The sequence below is a fragment of the Taudactylus pleione genome, unplaced genomic scaffold, assembly GCF_031769625.1.
Source record: "Taudactylus pleione unplaced genomic scaffold, aTauple2 ptg000129l, whole genome shotgun sequence".
NCBI classification, from domain to species: Eukaryota; Metazoa; Chordata; class Amphibia; order Anura; family Myobatrachidae; genus Taudactylus; species Taudactylus pleione.
Window position 1 is genome coordinate 22,238,319 of NW_028284531.1, and position 19,603 is coordinate 22,257,921.

The 19,603-nt window shown below is 42.5% G+C and overlaps 1 protein-coding gene across 1 annotated transcript in view; it reads right to left on the bottom strand.

The window, feature by feature from the left end:
• RHCG (Rh family C glycoprotein) overlaps positions 1-19,603 on the bottom strand; it is a 118,001-nt gene that overhangs the window by 61,357 nt on the left and 37,041 nt on the right. Inside the window, exon 2 of the mRNA XM_088473033.1 lies at positions 11,164-11,350. Within this exon, the coding sequence (XP_088329159.1) occupies positions 11,164-11,350 (187 nt within the window). The remainder of the gene's footprint in view (positions 1-11,163; positions 11,351-19,603) is intronic.

Genomic DNA, 19,603 nt, shown 5'->3' on the forward strand with positions numbered 1-19,603 from the left:
ATTGAACCTGTTTATGAGGCTGGTGATAGTCTAGCAAATTTCATACTGAGCATTATTAGTTCTGGGAAAAGGCACGTACGCCTCTATTTAGTAACTAAAAATAAAAAAGGCTTTTCTCCATTTTAGCAGGAGAAATCCTGAAAGGCTGAATTTCCATATTTAGTAAAGAGAGAAGTGCAGAGAAATCACCCTCTTCTCCTCACTGTCAAATTCCTGCAGTCCCCATAGATAGCAAGGGAGGCTTTGCAGGAACGCTTTTTAAATAAAGCGCCATCTCTGGATGGCGTTATGTATGTTTTCTCCGACCAACGACAATGCACCGGCTCTGCGAGCCCCTCAGGACCCGCTTTGAACATGCATCGGCTACAGACATATGCTGCCATCTTCTGCATTTGCAAAAGACGTAAAGAAACCAGTCCACTTTCTACTTGCCGGGACAGCCCTTTTTCGCATCGGTAGGTAATTCCATTTAGATATGGGGTATTTTATTTTTTGAAAAGCTGCAAATTTTAGGTCCTTTCAATTTTGCTTTTACAAAGTAGACCCCAAAGAGTGAATGTACTTATAAAGGATTGAAAAGTGGATTCCTCTTATAATATGTTAAAAGCTGACAGGTGATCTGACAGGTGTGATGATACAGATAGGGCGTATACATTACACTAATGAGGAAAAAGGTACTAAGCCAGTTACTGGGAAATGCAGTATCACACCTCCCAACAATTAACTATATGAAATCAGAACATAATTTTTATTATTATCCTTTATTTATAAGGCACCACAAGGGTTCCGCAGCGCTTTACACAGTACATAAACAAATGAGCATACAAGAAAAACAGCTATTAACAGTACAAACAATGCCGGACAAATACATGATTTATACATTGCGGCATAACACTTAAATAAGCAGCATGGTGTCAGCTAAGTGTTAGGTGCTGTTGTAAATTAAAGTATAAGTAAGGGAAGGAGAAGCACGTGAGGGAAGAGGACCCTGCTCGAGAAAGCTCACATTCTAAAAGGGAGGGGCAGACAAACAGGGGTGACACAGATAGGCTGGATTGTGAGGAAGGAACATTGAGTAGTGGGTTAGGATAAGCGCTGGAAATCTTTGAGGAACAAAGGGGTCTTGAGAGCCCATTTGAAGATTAGGAGCCAGGAAGCAAAATTATTAAGGAATTTTGAGCTAAAGTCAGGAGGATGAAAAAAGGCAGCTACTCGAAGAAGTTGGAAGAGGCGAAAATCATTAACATTGAATGGAAAGAATGAAATGGAGAGTTTAGAAGTTAAAAGTTGGTGGGAGTGAGCAGACTATAGAAGTACCCCAACGCCAACACCGTGGCAACCTTCAGGCCAGGGAGTGTGAAAGAATATGAAGCCCCCAAAGGAGATAGCTGCAGAGAAGTGGTGTCAGATGGGTAAATCTAGGATTCGGTGATGGCTAGGAGCAGCACTGTAGGAGGACGGCAGTGCGCTCTGTGCTGCACTGCCCCCCCTCTTGCTCCCCCCGCCCCCTCCTCCCAGTAAGCACATACCTTTTCACCCGGCCGACGGGTGGAGGGCGGGGATTTCTTTAGCGTTGAGAGAGGGACAGAGGCCCTGATTCAGAGGTGCTTGCTATATGTGAGTGCGGGCTCTGAAACAGGGCGGCAGGTTTACGCTATGCGCTCGCAAGCGGGTCTGAATCAGGCCCAGAGTTAGGAGGAGAGAGAAGAAGAAGATTGTTAGGGTTGCTGTAGTGTGGGGTTGAGATTGATTTAGAGCAGTGATATAAGGAGAGTGTGGGTATGTGGTGGGCTTCTGAATGAGTATATTTTGGTAGAAGAAGCACTTGTGAATTGGTATATTCAAATGTGTCTCGGAACCACTTGCAAATTAATAAAAATAATAATAATAAAAAAAAAACGAAGTGTGTATAAATAAAAAAATTATAAATAAATAAATAAATAAAATGGAACACAAATAAAAATAAAATTGAAAGTAATAATGAAAATAAAAATAAAGGTGATAATAAAATGAAAATATAATGTTTAATAAAATATATGAATGGTACGGTATATGTTTATTTATTTTGCTTAATTTGCAAGTGGTTCCGGGACACATTTGAATATACCAATTCACAAGCGCTTCTTCTACCAAAACATAATCTTTTCTATTGTAAAGTACGGTAGATAATGTAAAAGCAGCTAAACTCTTTGGGTGTGCTAGTTTTTATTATTTCTGCAGGGCTTCTGAATGAGGAAGGGTGACAGCAGGTGGTGGGCAAGGTGGAAGTTTAGTGTGGTGTGGGTGGAGAAGAGGAGAGGTAACTTGGAGAAAAGGGAGGGTGCAGGGCTTAGTGGTGGTGTAGCGGGACCATGGTGGAATAGGAGTAATAATGGAGTTATGGGAGATGCGATGGAGAGTACTAGATCGGATGAAGGGAGACAGAGGATAGGAAGGAGGGGGAGGAGAAGGTGGAGGAAGGAGGGAGGAAAGAGAAGAAACTGGTGGTAGAGGAGAGAATGACGTAGCAGATGAGTGAGGGGGGAGCAGAAGAAAAGAGAGACATAGTGTAGGTGAGGGAATTGTGAGAGAAACGTCCATAGTAGTGATGAGAGTGAGATACAGGAACAGTACACTTAAAATGTCTAAAAATCACATAAAAGGAAGAACAGTGTTGGTAGATGTAAAGGCACAACTACAATAGTATATAATAAGCAAAATGAGTTTGGAGATGTTAAAGTTGCAGGACTTTAAATTTAGGATAAAGAATTCTTAAAAATATATACTGTAGGTGTTAAACAATGGTAGATACTACAGTGGTATAGAGATAAATTGACAGTGGTACAGGAATGATTTAAACAGTGTAGAGTCGAAAAACATACATATAAAAATTAAAGTGCAGCAAACTAACTGGTAGTTGCTTGCAATGCTGAAGCAGGGTGTTGGCAAAAGGGGTGTCCAGGTTATAATGAAAGCTGTTGGCTGATAATAAGCTAGGACCCCAGTCTGCCCAAACGCCACCCCAATTTCCATTAGAAAATCATCCCACTTTTAGGTGAATATAAACACCACACACTTCCATGTAAACCCAGTCCCTTTGGGGCTTGCAAGTTGGAAGGTATGCATTAGGTGGGCAAAAAGGTGACACTATGGAGATGTTCTGTGCAAAACATATGACCAGCAACGGCAGGGATGGGTTGGGCTAAGCAGGCTGCAGTGCAAAGCCCCTGTACGGTGCCAGTGTGCAGTCCTCATTCAAATCCCATGCGCATAAAGAGAAGAAAACAAATCAGCAAAAACAAAACGGCACATGCGCAGAAAATGGCACTGGCTAGGGGCTGCATCTGCTGCTGTCAGGATTTCAGCTTGCTGAATATCATTTATGGATCAGAATGAAAATCTACAGTAGCTGGAAAGCATGTAATATTGTCTGAAATGTTTATGTTTCTGCGAAACAAGCAAGGTTACGCTAAGAATCCTTGTTAAAGTTATTGATTAAACTAAGCGACCCCTACAAACAGATCACCATGTTTTTGTATTACTCATTGTGCAATTCTAGTAAAGTTTAACAGCTGTGCTTTGTTTACAGTAATTAGGAACAAATGTGTAACTAAAGAGTTATTGTAATGAATTTACCTCTTCTGGAGAGATTAGATCTATTTAGGAAACAGAAATTTTTTTGTTGGTTAAAACTTAAAAGGCTCATTTCAGCTGGTTAAAAGGCTTGTTTCAGCTCTATATATTAATAGGGTAACCACCAGCAATAACACCACCATGATACTGCAATGTAGATTTAAAAAAAAATATTTTATGGAAAAAAAACCCCAAAACAAACAAAAAAAAATAACAAAAAACCCCCCCAAAAAAACAAACAACAACAAAAAAAAAATCTCTATATATATATATATATACATATATATATATATATATATACTGTGTGTATATATATATATATATATATATATATATCCAGAAAAAGGCTGCACTCACATCAGATTCAATCTGCAAGAGTAATGCTGGGGTGTCAACCACACCAATGGAGACCTAACCGGAACTCCACTGGTAATAGAAAGCAAGAACAAAGAGGGGCACTCACCAGGCTTGTAAAGATAATTTAGTCCAGTTTTAATTCAAGTGATGTATCATGCTCAACGTTTCGGTCACAATTTGTGACCTTCTTCAGGAGAACCAGCATCAAATAACAAAGTTCAGCAACAGTAGCACAAGATACAGGAGTTTCTTCTGCTCAACGGGAGGTTTCTGTCCGCCCTGAGCTCGCCTTACACTGCCTGTACTCCTGTATCTTGTGCTACTGTTGCTGAACTTTGTTATTTGATGCTGGTTCTCCTGAAGAAGGTCACAAATTGTGACCGAAACGTTGAGCATGATACATAACTTGAATTAAAACTGGACTAAATTCTTCTTACAAGCCTGGTGAGTGCCCCTCTTTGTTCTTGCTATATATATATATATATATATATATATATATATATATATATAAGAGATGAGCGGGTTCGGATTTACTCGGATCTCAAAACGGCATTTTATTGGCTATCGGCTATCACGTGTTTTGGATAGCCAATAAAATAAATCCGAACTAATCTGAACTTGCAGTAAAGAGGCGAAAAGAACCGGGTAAATCCGAACCCGCTCATCTCTAAAATATATATATATATATATATATATATATATTTATTTATTTTTCAAAGGCAAATAATGATAAATCAGCAACAAAGTACTAAATGATAAAGGATAGCAGAGCTAAATGTGAACAGTATCCAGGGAGAAGCAGACAAATGAGGAAAGAGAGTTGGGCAGGACCATCTTCAAGATTCTTTATGAATTTATTGAACTATTGAATTGAAAAGTGTGATGATGCAGGGTATGATGGTGCTGCTTAAATATATGTTAATGTTAATAATAATAACATAGCACTGGTACAGACTGCTTCATTAATGCAATAAAAATATTTGAGGTGCTAATTGCACCAAAAAGGAAATAATTTCCATCCAAAATTGTTTATGGATATATATATAAGTAAGATAAAATAATACAAATTCTCACTTGTCTGCACTTTTGCAATTTGGGCGTAATTATTCTGCCTGTAAAAGACCAGCGTATGTGTAACTCTCTTCTACTTAGGCAGGGCTTTTTCAAATGTAGTCAAAGCATACAGTATCTCCCTCTAGTAGTGTGGCAAGAGATTGATACAGAGCACATTCAATGAAGGTTAAGCCAGTCTGGGCCCACAGCCTGTGCAGACTCCAGTCTTCCTGTTGCAAGATTTGAAAACCACAAGTTTGAAAAGCATCAAGAATTGTGATAGTTGCAGCAGTACCAAGTTTGTGAGTTGAGAGACTGTTGTTAAGGGCAAGGCCCATGCTATCAATGAAGGATCTTTTGCAAAAGTATTTTCCAAGAAGGCCAATTTGAAGTCATGTGATATGTTGATGACCTTTTATGTGTTTTATCTGTTTAACCCAAGTTATTTTACAGTTCGCTACAGAACAGCACTCATACTTTGTGGTTTAGCAGTAGGCTACACTGGACCTGAAATTTTTAAGTGCCAATAGCCCCAAAATGACTCTAGGAAGGAGGACACCACTCATCATTATCATCTAGGATCAATTCCTTTTGTGGGACACGGTTGACATGTTCTTTGTATGAAAACAGTGAAAAGCTGTTGTCAGCAGGGGGTCATACAGAATACGAGGCAGAGGAGTTGCCCTAAACCACCCCTCTTTCTTACCATCATATATCGTCTATTCTATGAAGCTTAAAGTCTATGGGGTCTATTTACTAAGTAGTGTTAGGAGACAGAGTGAAAAGTGATAAGAAAGAGATAAGGTGCCAGCCAATTAGCTCCCAACTGTCATTTTTCAAACACAGCCTGTGAGATGCCAGTTGGGAGCTGATTGGCTGGCACCTTATCACTTTCTTATCACTTTTCACTCTGTCTCCTAACACTGCTTAGTAGATAGACCCCTATATTCCTCCACATTATTTGCTTATATTTTGGATAACAGTATATTCCTTTTATTTTCAATTATTAATAGTGCATGATATTCATTATAGAAGGAAATAATTTACAATAATTGAGACAATGGCCCAAATGTTAAGAATGATTTCTCTGGTGCTAACCTATTTTGCACTGCTTAGTGCTGTCCCCATATACCCCTATACCTTTCAATTCAGCAAGCAGCAAAAAGCATAACACCAGGGCTAAGATTCGTCCTCAGTATTCTTTCAGTGCGCACGCATGGAAAGCGGGGGCATGGTGACGTGTAATGGGGGTCTGCTGCAAGTAAAGGGCGTGGCCTCAAAGCATGCTGGCAGAGCAAAGCACCGGGAGGCAGAGCTGCTTGGCCAGGCCTCCAGACGGCCAGATTGGCCCATTGACTATTTCTAGCATTTGTCAGAAATGCCAGTTTGCCAATCCGGCCGTGCCTAACGCCATCTCAGGATGGCTGTAGCCATATTCGGCAGTGAGGCACCAGCTAAAGTGGATACTCTCAGGGTTAAATCTTAATATGTATGAGCATATTGCGGCAACCTTTCGCTGGCAGCATTAGGACACTGACACTGCCTGTGTCATCTAAGTCTGTCTCTTATAATTACCTGGCCTTGGTGGAGGGGACTAGCGATGACCTGTGTCAGCTGTTTCGTGGGACTTTGCGGTGCTGCTGAGGGGGACTATTAATTTACAGTAGGAGGTTATGTAGCTGCTTTCTAATCACAGTGAGGGCAATGGACCAAACCTTGGAGTGAGATAAAGTGGAGAGAGAATAGAACCAAACAATCAGCTTCTGTAATTTTTCAAGCACAAACTGTAAAATGACAGAAGCTGATTGGTTGGTACTTTAGCTCTCTCCACTTTATCACTCTCCAACCTTTGATACACCCCGCCCAGTGTCATACAACAGAGAGTCTTTAATTCTCCATGTTGACATGGGGACAGTAACCTAAATCAAAAATATGTGAGGGGAGGTGTATCAAGATTTGGAGAGGTTAAATGGAGAAGTTGCCCAAATAAACCAATCAGCTTCTGACTGTCATTTCATACACTGTACTAGATCAGTGATTTTCAACCTTTTTCAAGTCGAGGCACACTACGCAAAATTTTAAGATTGCCAAGGCACACCATCCAGCGATACGGTGTGCGCTACCTATGAAAGAACAATCATCCGCAGGAACAAACACACTACATTGGCCCCTGCAGGAACAAACACACTACATTGGCCCCATAGGTATAAAACAAATCACATTTACTGGCATAGAAAAAAAACAAAACATCACATTGGCACCCACATAAAACACCCACACTGCTCTCCACAAAGAAAAAACACAGTGGCCTCCACAGAGAAAAAAAAAAACATTGCTCTCTCTGGCTGGCTGTGAGCAGGATGGGCTGTCTGGGTCACTGGCGCGGGGCGGGTGGGAAGAGCTGGCTGCGTCACTGGCCCTCGGGAAGAGCTGGCTGGGTAACTGCTGGGTGACTGGTGGAGCGGGCAGAGCTGGCTTGACCACTAGCTGGGTGGGCAGAGCTGGGCTGGCTGGGTCACTGGTGGAGCGAGCGGGCAATGTGGCGTGCGTGACCTGTGATGTCACGCCGCCGCATATAGGCAGTTCATGGCCCCAGTGGATCTCAGCGGCAGCCCGGGCCACGCTATTGTAAAATGTGCCCGGCAGTCATGCGGCACACTTCACAGCCGCTCGCGGCACACCAGTTGACAACCGCTGTACTAGATAAATGAGTTAGAAGCTGATTGGTTGCTAAATTCGACTTCTTCTTCCAAGGCTTGATACATCTCCCCCTTGACATGACAGGGACATGTTCCAAACATTGAGTTAGATGTACCTTGGCAGAAACTAATTTTAGGGTTAAATCATTGTAATGTAGACTCATGTTGCTCCAAGGGTAGATATCATAAATCATATAGTTGTAAGCATAATCTCTTGTTAGTGATTCTTTTTTGCAATATTGTTACCAGTTTTTTTTATCTGAACAGTGAGCAGTCTTGTATGAGTTAGAATTTCTAGTATGAAGTAAGTTGCATGCATGTAAAATCTGTTTAAATACTATGGGGTCCATGTACTAAGCCTTGACGTAGAGATAAATTAAACGTAAATAATTACCAACCAAGCAGCTCCAAACTGTCATTTTTCAAACACAGTCTGTAAAGTGAAAGTTAGGAGCTGATTGGTTTGTACTTTATCTCCATCCACTTTTACTCTCTCCAAGGGTTAGTACATAGACTCCATTTTATTGTAAGTGGTGGCCAACCTGATGTTCACTTTGAACTTGTTAATGTGGTTCCCAACTACAGGTGGTCTGGGAATCGGCAGGGGTGTTACCAATCTGACTTATTTTTTTGTTATAAAGCAGAGAAGAATCTGACTTCTCTGTTTTATGTCCTCAACACAACACACGGAGGATGCGCAACTTGCCAAAGGAGGAGGAGGGAGGTTAGGGTGTGCTACAGTCTGCAGCTCCAGTTGTAAATACTAGTGGCTGAGATGGAAGAAAATATATGGGGACATATGAGAAGCATATAGCTATAGATATTTGACTCTAAGGGCCGTATTCAATTGCCGGCGAAAAGCTGAGATCGGCGAAAAGTTCTCACCGCTGACGTCATTTCGCCAGGCAAGAACTTTTCCCCGTATTCAATTCCACAGAGTTTCCGCCAGTACAAAAAGTCTGCGCCTTGTAACCAGCGGACAAGATTCACCTGTGAAAGGAGGCAGAAAAAAGTGCAGAGTTGGGGGTTTGGGTTGCAAAGTTGCAGGAACACACCTGCACTCTTGGGACATTCCCCCAAAGGTAAACTGCGCCAAAAAAGTTAAAAAAATACTTTAGATCACCCCAAAAAAGTACTTACGTTTTGGGGCGAAAAAAAACAAAGCTGGGGGACAAACTTAAACACTAGCAAAATAGGCCACAGGGGATCCCACAAGTATGCCCAAGCTGTTTTTTTTGTTTGCAGGTGCTTGCTGAAGGTGCGTTTTTTACATTTTTTAAAACTGCACTTTAGCGATTTTTAACAATGCTTAAACCCATTTTCATGTACCCCAAACTTGCTGGGACTACTTATTTTGCCAAAAACCCCCCAGCTAAATACTATTCTTCACCACTTGTGCAAAAACGCTAAATAGCACCGATTGAGAGCATTAAAGCACCCCAAATACCTTCAGCAGGTATCTATAGTGATCCCCCATGTCAGTGCATCTTCTGGGGGGTGTCAGGCTGATTTCCCCAAATCTGACAGTACTTTTCGCAGATCTCAGTTTCGCCGGGACACGTTCTTGCGTCCTTTGCAATTGAATAGGATGAATCGCGGTGACGAGCGCAATACTTTTCAGGAGGAAAAACTGGTGATGAAGGCGAAAACTCCGGCATGCGAAAAGTCCAGAACTTTTCGCCGGCAATTGAATACGGGCCTTAGGGTTATATTTACTAAGCATCGGTTTTGAAAAAAATGGCAAACCGACCAAAACAGCAAATTTACTAAAGCCAAACCCGACAGGATTAGAACATTGGATGCACAATCGATAATTTTATATAGAAGAATATAGAAGCACCCAGATTTACTAACAGTTGGTTTGAAAAACGACCAAAAACCGACCAAAAAACACACCCAAATAATAGACATGCCTGTGGCAGCTGAGTTTGGGAGAAGCACTCCACAGATCAATATGGGGTCTATGTACTAAGCCTTGGAGAGAAATAAAGTGGATGGAAGTACTGTACCAACCAATCAGCTCCTAATTGTTATTTTGCAGGTTGTGCTTGAACATTGGTACTTTAGTTAAAAAATGTTTAAAAAAGCATGGGGTCCCCACCAAATACATAACTGGTCCTGGACTTTTCAGCCTGGTTTGGTACAGGAAAATCAGAGGGAAAACCAGCGTGGAGTTCCCCTTATTTTCCATTAACCAGCACCAGGCTGAACCAGCCGTGGGGAATACACTATATCAGGGAGACACATTGCTATTCCCTGCTATTCCCTGCTATTCTGATTGATTATCGAAAACTGCCCACTGATTGGCCAAGAGAGGTCTGACTCTTAGCCAATCATAGCTATAGTTATGAATTTGGGGGGGACCCCATGCTTCTTTTATTATAATTTTTAACTCTTTAATTGCTTTTAACCCTAGGAAGCCAGCACAGATCCTAGTGATCTGTGCAGTGCTTCTGTTTGAATGGGTTTGCCGTCGTGTTTTAACTTGTATATGCCATCAGTTTTGAACTAAAAGATCAAAACAGACAGCATTTAGAGGTCCACAAAAACAATAGGCATCGCCGTCGGTTTCAACATAACTTGAAAAAACAATAGATAGTAAATTCTGTTTTTATTAGACATAAACATGACGGTGATTTTGGTCAGTTTTAATTTAGAAACAAAACCGACAGTTAGGAAATATAGCCCCCTGTCTCTGATTGGTTGGCCATCCCCATACTATACAATGTAGCCATTAAGTTTGAATTAGTTTGAACACTGTTGAACCTATCTGCTTTATTATATTACATTTTCTTTTAATCTTTACTGCCAACAAAATGTGTATTACCTCTGACACAGTTAGGTATGATCATGGGGCCTGGTTCAGAGATGAACGCAATGGCAATTCCGTACGCAGATCGAGCGATTGTTTGCCATCGTGCATACATATAAGTCACACTGCACGTGCGCTGAGATCGCATTGCCATTATGGACTGCCATAGAAATACATCGTCAGCTTTAGGAGGTGGTAACAGGGGGGTGGTCAGGAAAATGCTGTTTCATGGGCGTGCATAAAATAGCCACTGTGATCGTCTACATAGCATGAGAGCCCTCTGTGTGCGAGGAGAGCTGCCGAGTCTGCGGCTGGTCAGACCTGCTGCAAGGACTAGATGGCTGCTCGATGTGCGTCGATGTTACCGATATTTACTCAGGTATGCGTCGTCGCACTCAGGTAAGAAGGAAGCAATGGGCATCTTTATTCTTGAGCCTTGGGTGGTCTTTGCTAACAGCATATTTTTGCAGCTGCGTTGCATACGAAAACGCAGCTCTGATCACATTAGCGTCCATCTCTGAATCAGTCCCATGGTACATAAATATAATATATATGTGATATCTGATAGTTATGATGAACAATGCTTAATATTAGCTTATTTCTTGTCTTAATATTATTATATCTGTTCACCTTTTAACGTCGACATGAATTTTGCCACCTTCAAAACTGCCGAGCCATCCCTGCATTAAAATAGCCCATTGTACTCCAAATGCAGCAAGCAAGAAGTTGAACGCGACGCTGCCAAACCCATATAGCTTTAGGAAAGTCATCAGGAAGCCAAAGCCAACAAAGATCATGACGTGGACATCTTGAAAACCTATAGAGGGAAAAATATAGTTTTACATTTTCTTCACATTTTAGCTCCCCCAGGAAACATACCCCGTGCATACATTTGTAAACTATGGACCTGATTCAGACCCACTCACTAGGAATGCGTTCACTCGTAGCCGGCCGTTTTTCGCTTTGTGAGCATGTGTACGCATCACAGTGCGGGTGCGCGAACCAGTGTGAGAGATCGGAAAGCGCTCGCTACGCATAGACAGTCCAGCAGAGTGACAGGAGAAGCCATTTGTGGGTGGTGACATGGGCTGGCCATTAAAAACGTGGGAGTGGAGGTGAGAACGCAGGGGTGCCTGAGCGCCTCAACGCCGTTTCAGAGGCATGCATAATTTAGAGGCAGTGTCTTAGTACACATAACCTGGCTGGTTTTTACACTGAAGTGCTCGCAGTGCTTGCGGTAGGGTATGGTCAGCCCCAAGCGATGCGATCGCATCTGATGGTACCCGATATACCGATGGTTGCATACACTTCCTGGAGATGACGTGCGCAAGTGGGCATCTTATAACAGGCTGGTGGGCATCTGCATACACAGAGCGATCGCACGCCAAGCCATAGTGGGCATGCTTATGCCTTGCTGTGCGATCGCCTGCCTTGTTGTCACATTGACCTCTCTTAAATGGGTGAGTAATTACACCAAACATTATATATACTTCAACATTTATGTGTATTTTCTTAACATAAAATGTGCATTACATAGCATGACTCACTTAGCATACAGCATTAATGACAAAATCACCTTTAAATGTTGATAAATATTTAATACACTTCAGGTAAGTTTTGGGTTTATGCAGTGTTATACACTTAGGGGTAAATTTATTAAGATGAGAGTTTTTAGAAGTGGAGATGTTGCCCATAGCAACCAATCAGATTCTATTTAACATTTAACTAGCACCTTCTAGAAGATAATAGCTAGAATCTGATTGGTTGCTATGGGCAACATCTCCACTCCTAAAATCTCTCATTTTAGTAAATTTACCCCTTAGACTTTACCACAAGTTGATGACAATAACAATAATAAGTGTTTTTAAGTCCAAAGATGTAAAGATGACTCCTATCAGAACGTCCTTTAGTGTTGTAATCCTCTAGAGGAGATGGATACTTTGTGTTACAAAGTTCACTTAAGCTCCTTAACTGTTGTAAGAGAGTCTGAGGGCATAATAAAGTCCTGTAAACTTAGAATATATCCTTAGTGCTCCTAAAACGTGTCTTTATCCTCGTTTTGTGGAAGCATTGGCCTTTGCAAGGAATGAATATTGGGATTATAAATAACTTCCTATAGGCAAAAGAACGCGGTATCTCTTTAGTGTATAGAGATAACGAAGTGCATTTAAGTCCATCTCCTGTGTGGTCAATAGTAGATGCCGTTTAAGGGGTCTATTTACTAAGCTGTGTTAGGAGACAAAGTGAACGGTGATAAGGTACCAGCCAATCAGCTCCTAACACAGCTTAGTAAATAGACCCCTAAATCTTTTCTGGCAACTAAGAAGTACTCCTGTCTCTGATTTGTTTTATTCTACCTTCTAGAAGTACAGTAATATCCCTGTAGAGAGCGTCTTGTAGTTATAATGATGAAATGTCTATAGGTGGTGACATATACTGTACTATAGCACAGCTTTTTATATCACCACTGTCACTCCCCCCACTCTCTCCTCTTTTCTGCCCCAAATGTTTCCAATTTAATTTTATAAGTAAAGAATGGGGCTTGGTAATATATAACTTTAACCCTCTTATTAGTATAATGCCCACTCCTGTCTATAGTTGCTACTGAAGTGTAACAGATACTAGCCTCTGCCATCACTGTCCCATTTAGGGGGGGGGAATCCAATTATGGGTGGGATATTTAAAAAACCCTGCTGTGCTGGGTTTTTCCTGCAGTCGCAGGGTTTTGCTATTCAATTAGATTATTGAAAATGGGACACGGTCATTTCTATAGAAATCACTGCGTCTTTTTTCTTGCGCCTCCATAGCAAGTCTGATTTTTCCTAAAACCGTTAATTTTAGGAAAACTCAGCGGGACTTGCTCTGGGATCCCAGAGGCACCCCTCAAGAGAACTAATAAAGCAATTGGAAGTTCCAATTAGATTCTTGTCCTTAATTACTCACCTTCCGAAGCGGTGTCTTCTGCATCTAGTGTTGGGAGCCGGGTGAGTATGTGAGTGAGTGTGTGTATGAGTGACCCCCCCCATGTGAGTCATGCACTCGTCAACCTATTGATAACAGATTAGCTGATTTACTCCCAAAACAACATCCCCACACAATTGTGGTCATCACTCCCTTTCTGTCCAGGTCAGCGAGAATCAAACATAAATATAAATGCACACACTTAGTACACTCTATTACATCTGGTAGTAACGGGTTAACAATTCCCTGACTTGCACTAAGTAATCTGAGTACTGAAAATATGTAATTTTATATATATACCGATCAGCCATAGCATTAAAACCACCTAATATTGTGTCTCACTAGTGACTCATCAAGGCATAGACTCCACAAGACCTCTGAAGGTGTCCTGTGGTATCAATGAGCCTTGGGTGCCCATGATGCTGTCGTTGGTTCACCAGTTGTCCTTCCTTGGACCACTTTTGGTAAGTACCAACCACTGCATACCAGGGCCACCCCACAAGACATGCTGTTTTGGAGCTTATCTGACTCAGTCCTCCAGCCATCACAATCTGGCCCTTGTAAAAGTCGCAGAGATCCTTCCACTTGCCCATGTTTCCTGCTTCCAACACATCAATATCAGGAACTGAGTACTCACTTGCTGCCTAATATATCACACCCCTTCACAGGTGCCATTGTAATGAGATAATCAATCTTATCCACTTCACTTGTCAGTGGTTTAACTGTTATGGCTGATGGGTGTATGTAACGTTAATTACTTGTCTGTACCATTTGTACTTATCACTTTGTAATATATTGTACCCCTATGAACTGCGCTGCTTTGTCTTTGTTGTGCCATATAAAGATAATAATAAAATAATAAAAGTATATTCTTAACTATTACATATTGATTCTGCTGAATATACAGAAACATAATAATGCTCTTGATGAATTGTCCATCAAGTTACCGCTACATAAACATCATACATCACCCTATCCTGACATTCAATATGAGAATTATGTAATTATGTGGTTTCTGTAAATGACAAATACATCTATTCGAAATATGATGTTGGCCTCAGGGCCTGATTCAGAGCCGCTTGTAAGCGGCCGCTCGTTTGCTCCGAGCGATGTTCGCACATCTGCGCATGCGTATGGGTCATAATGCACATGCGCCAACCAGTCAGTGCGGTCGGAAATCGAGCGCTCGCAAAATAGCGAGTGCCTGCTAATTTGAGTGACAGGATGAGGCATTTGTGGGTGGTAACAGGGGAAGGTGCTTGAAAACGGGGAGTGGAGATCCGAACGCAGGCGTGACAAATGGTCAAAACGGGCGTTTTATGGGTGTGCATAATTAACAAAGCAGCGTCATCGACCGTGTCACTTGGTTGTTTCTTAGCCTGAACTGTTCGCATGATTGTAGTAGGAAAATCCAACCACAAGCACTGCGAGCAGTTCAGACACCTTTCGATGTACTCGATTAATCAAATAAATAGCGGAGATGACGTAGGATGCGAGCGGCCAGGGGGCATCTTTACAAAATAGCGAGCGCATGTTTCGTTTGCTCGCTCAGACCGCAAAGAGCGAGCGCTCAATTTAAATATCCGGCCCCTTTTTCTGAACGAGCGAGCGCAAATAGCGTCCGGCTCTGAATCAGGTCCCTGGTCCCTTGATTATAATTATACATGTCACTAATATAAAACTTGATCAGAACGATGATTTTTGCTTAGATCTTTAAGAGAGCATTTTAAATAAGTGTGCGTTGCCTCCTACGAGTCCTGTGATCAGCATGGCTCTCTGGAATAGGGCATAAAATCGCATTTGTTGCTAGTACTTCTGTATGCAATTCTCTATGAATCGGGTCATTATGGCTCCTGCCATGTAATGCTGTAAATGTAATCATTACATTGCTGGGATGGGCCCATGATACCTCAATTTATGGCACCACACCTCCTTGTCTCTCTCCTACACTTCCCATTATCTCATAGAGGCCAGAGAGGAAAAGAAGGATAACGGGACTTGATTCAGAGGTGAGCACAAATGTCGCCACATATGGCCTCTTTGTATGCAGCAGCTGTGCCAAAATATGCAAAAGCCGCAAGGGGCATTTTGCTTAAAAAGACGTTAATTGTCCATTCTCTGATCCGCTGCCTGCATCCGAAGATGCATCGTTGGATTAACATTGCGACCATCGGTCGCAGCATCAGACCTCTGAGTAATCCTAAGGTTACTCAGGGTGCCTGGCAAAACTACGTTTCCCATCACCTCCCCGAATCACCTACGGTCTGTCAATCAGGCTGCGGTTAACGTGCATGCGCAGTCCCGAAAACATCAATCAACTACAACTAAGGGCCGTATTCAGTTAGTTTCGCACCCACGATACCTTTTCTCATGCCGGACTTTTGCATGCAGAAAAGTATCGGGCGTGCTCCCGCTATTCGCCATATTCAATTAGAAAGGACACGAAAACGGCACCCGGCAAAACTGAAACATGCGAAAAGTTCTGTCAAAAATGGGGAACTCAGCCTGACACCCCCCAAAAGAAGCACTAACATTGATGATCACTATAGATGCCCCCGACTAGCCCTAATGAAGGTATTTGGGGTGCTTAAGATGTGACAATTGCTTGCAATTAGCGCATTAACACAAGTGATGAAGAAAAGCATTAAGCAATTTTTTTTGTGAAAATAAGTACTCCCAGCAAATTTGCGGTACTTGAAAATGGGTGCTAGCATATTTTTAAGTTGTTAAAGTGAAGTTTAAAATCACATAAAAATCCATCTGCCACAAGCACCTGCAATCAAAAAATCACCTGCCCCCTACTTAGGGACCCCCCAGTAGTCTATTCTGCTCGTTTTTAAGTTTGTCCTCCAACTTTTAACTTTTTCACCCCCAAAATAAAAGTACTTTTTTGGGGTGTTCTAAAGTCTTTTTTTTTTTTAAATTGACACAGTTTATCTTTGGGGGACTGCCCCAAGGGTGCAGGGAGGTTTCCCGAAGTTTGCACCTCAAAACCGCAATTCTGCACTTTTTTCTGCCTGCTATTCATAGGCGAAACTTTTCCGCCGATTACATTGCATTGGCTTGGCCTGACAAAATGAAGTCGTCCATGATACTTCTCCGTGGATTCTGACTTTTCTGCCTCTAATTGAATACGGCCCTAAATCGGGACTGTGTCCGGGGCTGAATCAACCCCATAGAGTGGTAGTAGGGCTGAAGGTCTTTTTCATCAGCATTTCCAGTCAGACCCTCATTCAAATCTTGATTTTTCTAAAGCGCAGAAACAAAACTCAAATGTGCATGTTCTGCTACAGTACATACTGTATGTGCCAAATGGACAAATAATGACATCTGTGCAAATAAGAATGTTTTATTATATGCATTACCTTTATTATAGAAATTATATTGTTTATAATAACTTTATGCTTAATTAGTTGCCCTTTCTATAGAGCGTTCATAATTATTTATTTTATTTTATCTTATTACCACTTTAAATGAATGTGCATGCAAACCTTCAGATTTACTCAAGCTAGGCATTACCTGCAAGGTGAGTTGAAGGTGGACATGGACCTTAATGCAGTTCTGATAATAATCAAGCATATTTGGGTTAAGTATAACAATCAGTAGTTAGATATTAAATCGTTAAACCGAATCGTTAAACCCAATTCAATTACATTGTTACTCTGGTTACAGGGTAACAGGTCAGTAACATAACACAAGGGATACAGATGTTGAGTGTATGCAAGAACAAAATCCTGTATATTTCAAAAATAATCATGTCTGGGGTGTATCAAGAGCTACTAATGCTGAAAACTTATAAATTATATAAATATTCATTGCATGAAACAAAGTTATTCTTATGAACACTGATTTACAGAGTTCAAAACACAGATCGATTGATAGATGCACCTGGTAAAAGTTAACTGCATATCATTACTTCCTGAACCAGCTGGAAACTGTTTCTCAATGTGGTTCATCAAAATTAGAGCAAATATTTTATGGCGCTTCTTGATAACAGAAAACAGGTTTGATATAGTTCTTCAAACATGATTGTATTGATGTGAGCGCACACTGTGACCCACTAATGGCGTTCTCAAGCAGCGAACCTCGAATGCGAACAGCGGATATTATCAGTGAACCACCAACGTGAATGGCAAATCTTCACAGTGAACTTCGAATGCGAAATGCAAGAATGTAAACAGCAAACAAGTTTTTAACCATAAAATCATATAGTGTATATATTGAAGATTGTACTGCAACCAGGGGTGTATCAAGGGGCCGACTGCCCCTGGCAAAGTAATGGACAGGTGCCCCCCTCCCCCCATATTTTCTGAATTACATTCTGTACTTTTAACATCACCCCAGCAATCCCCCCTGTCTCCCCAGCCTATCCCCTTCAGTGTCTCCAGCCATCCTCCTTCTGTCTCCTCAGCCATCCCCCTTCTGTCTCCCCAGCCATCCTCCTTCTGTCTCCCCAGCCATCCTCCTTGTCTCCCCAGCCTATCCCCTTCTGTGTCCCCAGCCATCCTCCTTCTGTCTCCACAGCCATCCTCCTTCTGTCTCCCCAGCTATCCTCCTTCTGTCTCCCCAGCCATCCTCCTTCTGTCTCCCCAGCCATCCTCCTTCTGTCTCCCCAGCCTATCCCCTTCTGTGTCCCCAGCCATCCTCCTTCTGTCTCCTCAGCTATCCTCCTTCTGTCTCCCCAGCCATCCTCCTTCTGTCTCCCCAGCCATCTTCCTTCTGTCCCCAGCCATCTTCCTTCTGTCTCCCCAGCCATCCCCTTTCTGTCTCCCCAGCCATCCTCCTTCTGTCTCCCCAGCCATCCTCCTTCTGTCTCCACAGCCATCCTCCTTCTGTCTCCCCAGCCATCCTCCTTCTGTCTCCCCAGCCATCCTCCTTCTGTCTCTCCAGCCAACTTCCTTCTGTCTCCCCAGCCATCCCCCTTCTGTCTCCCCAGCCATCCTCCTTCTGTCTCCCCAGCCATCCCCTTCTGTCTCCCCAGCCATCTCCTTATGGGATCTATTTACCAAGCTGTGTTAGGAGATAAAGTGAACGGTGAAAAGGTACCAGCCAATCAGCTCCTAACTGCCATTTTTCAAACACAGCCTGTGAGATGGCAGTTAGGAGGTGATTGGCTGGTACCTTATCATCGTTCACTTGATCTCCTAACACAGTTTAGTAAATAGACCCCTATGTCTCCCCAGCCATCCTCCTTCTGTCTCCCCAGCTAATCCCCTTTCTGTGTCCCCAGCCAATACCCTTTCTGTGCCCCCAGCCCTCCCCTTTCTGTGTCCGCATCCATTCTCCTTCTGTGTCCCCAGCCATCTCTCCAACCCATGTTCACACACCCACCAGCCCCAATACTTACTTAACATCTCTTCTGGCTGGGTAGTGGATAGATCCCCTTCTGGCTGTGGCTGCAGTCGGCTCCTCAGTCTCACATGCAGCTATGTGAGGTGCGTGATGTCATGACATAATGTGCACCTTGTCTAAAAAAACCCCTCAAACTATATTTACTCATTGTAAATGACAGGCTGCACGGCTCTGAACATCTACCCTGGGTAGGAGGCAGGGGCGTTCCCAGGACTCCAGTCCTTGAAGTCCTGTCCTTATTCTACCCCCTTGCAGTGGGTGGCACCATGGACCGTGCCCCTTCCTCAGTCGGCACCCCTGGCAAGTGCCATCCTAGCCAAGGGGTAGATATGCCCCTATCTGCAAACATGTTTGATCTAACTAGTTCAAAATGTTGGAGAATCCCTACTCACTAACTAGGACTTAAAACTGAACTGAATACTGTATATGTCTCTCACATAAAGCTTTAAAGTATTGTGTTATGTCTAGAGATGTGCGGGTCTGGACTTCTGAAATCTGAACACACCCGAATTTAGTGGTTCCGAGTAGAACTGGGTCAAGGTTAGGATTCACTTTTGTGACCTAGGGCCCGATTTAGACCCACTTGCTAGGCTGCGTTCGCTCGTATCTGCCAATGGTTTGCAATGTGCGCATGCGTATGCATCGCGTCCATGCACTTGGGAAGCATTTGCTCACTGCGCATAGATAGCTTGCTAAACTGAGTGACAGGACAAGCCATTTGTGGGTGGTAACAGGGGTTGGTCGATGGAAATGGGGG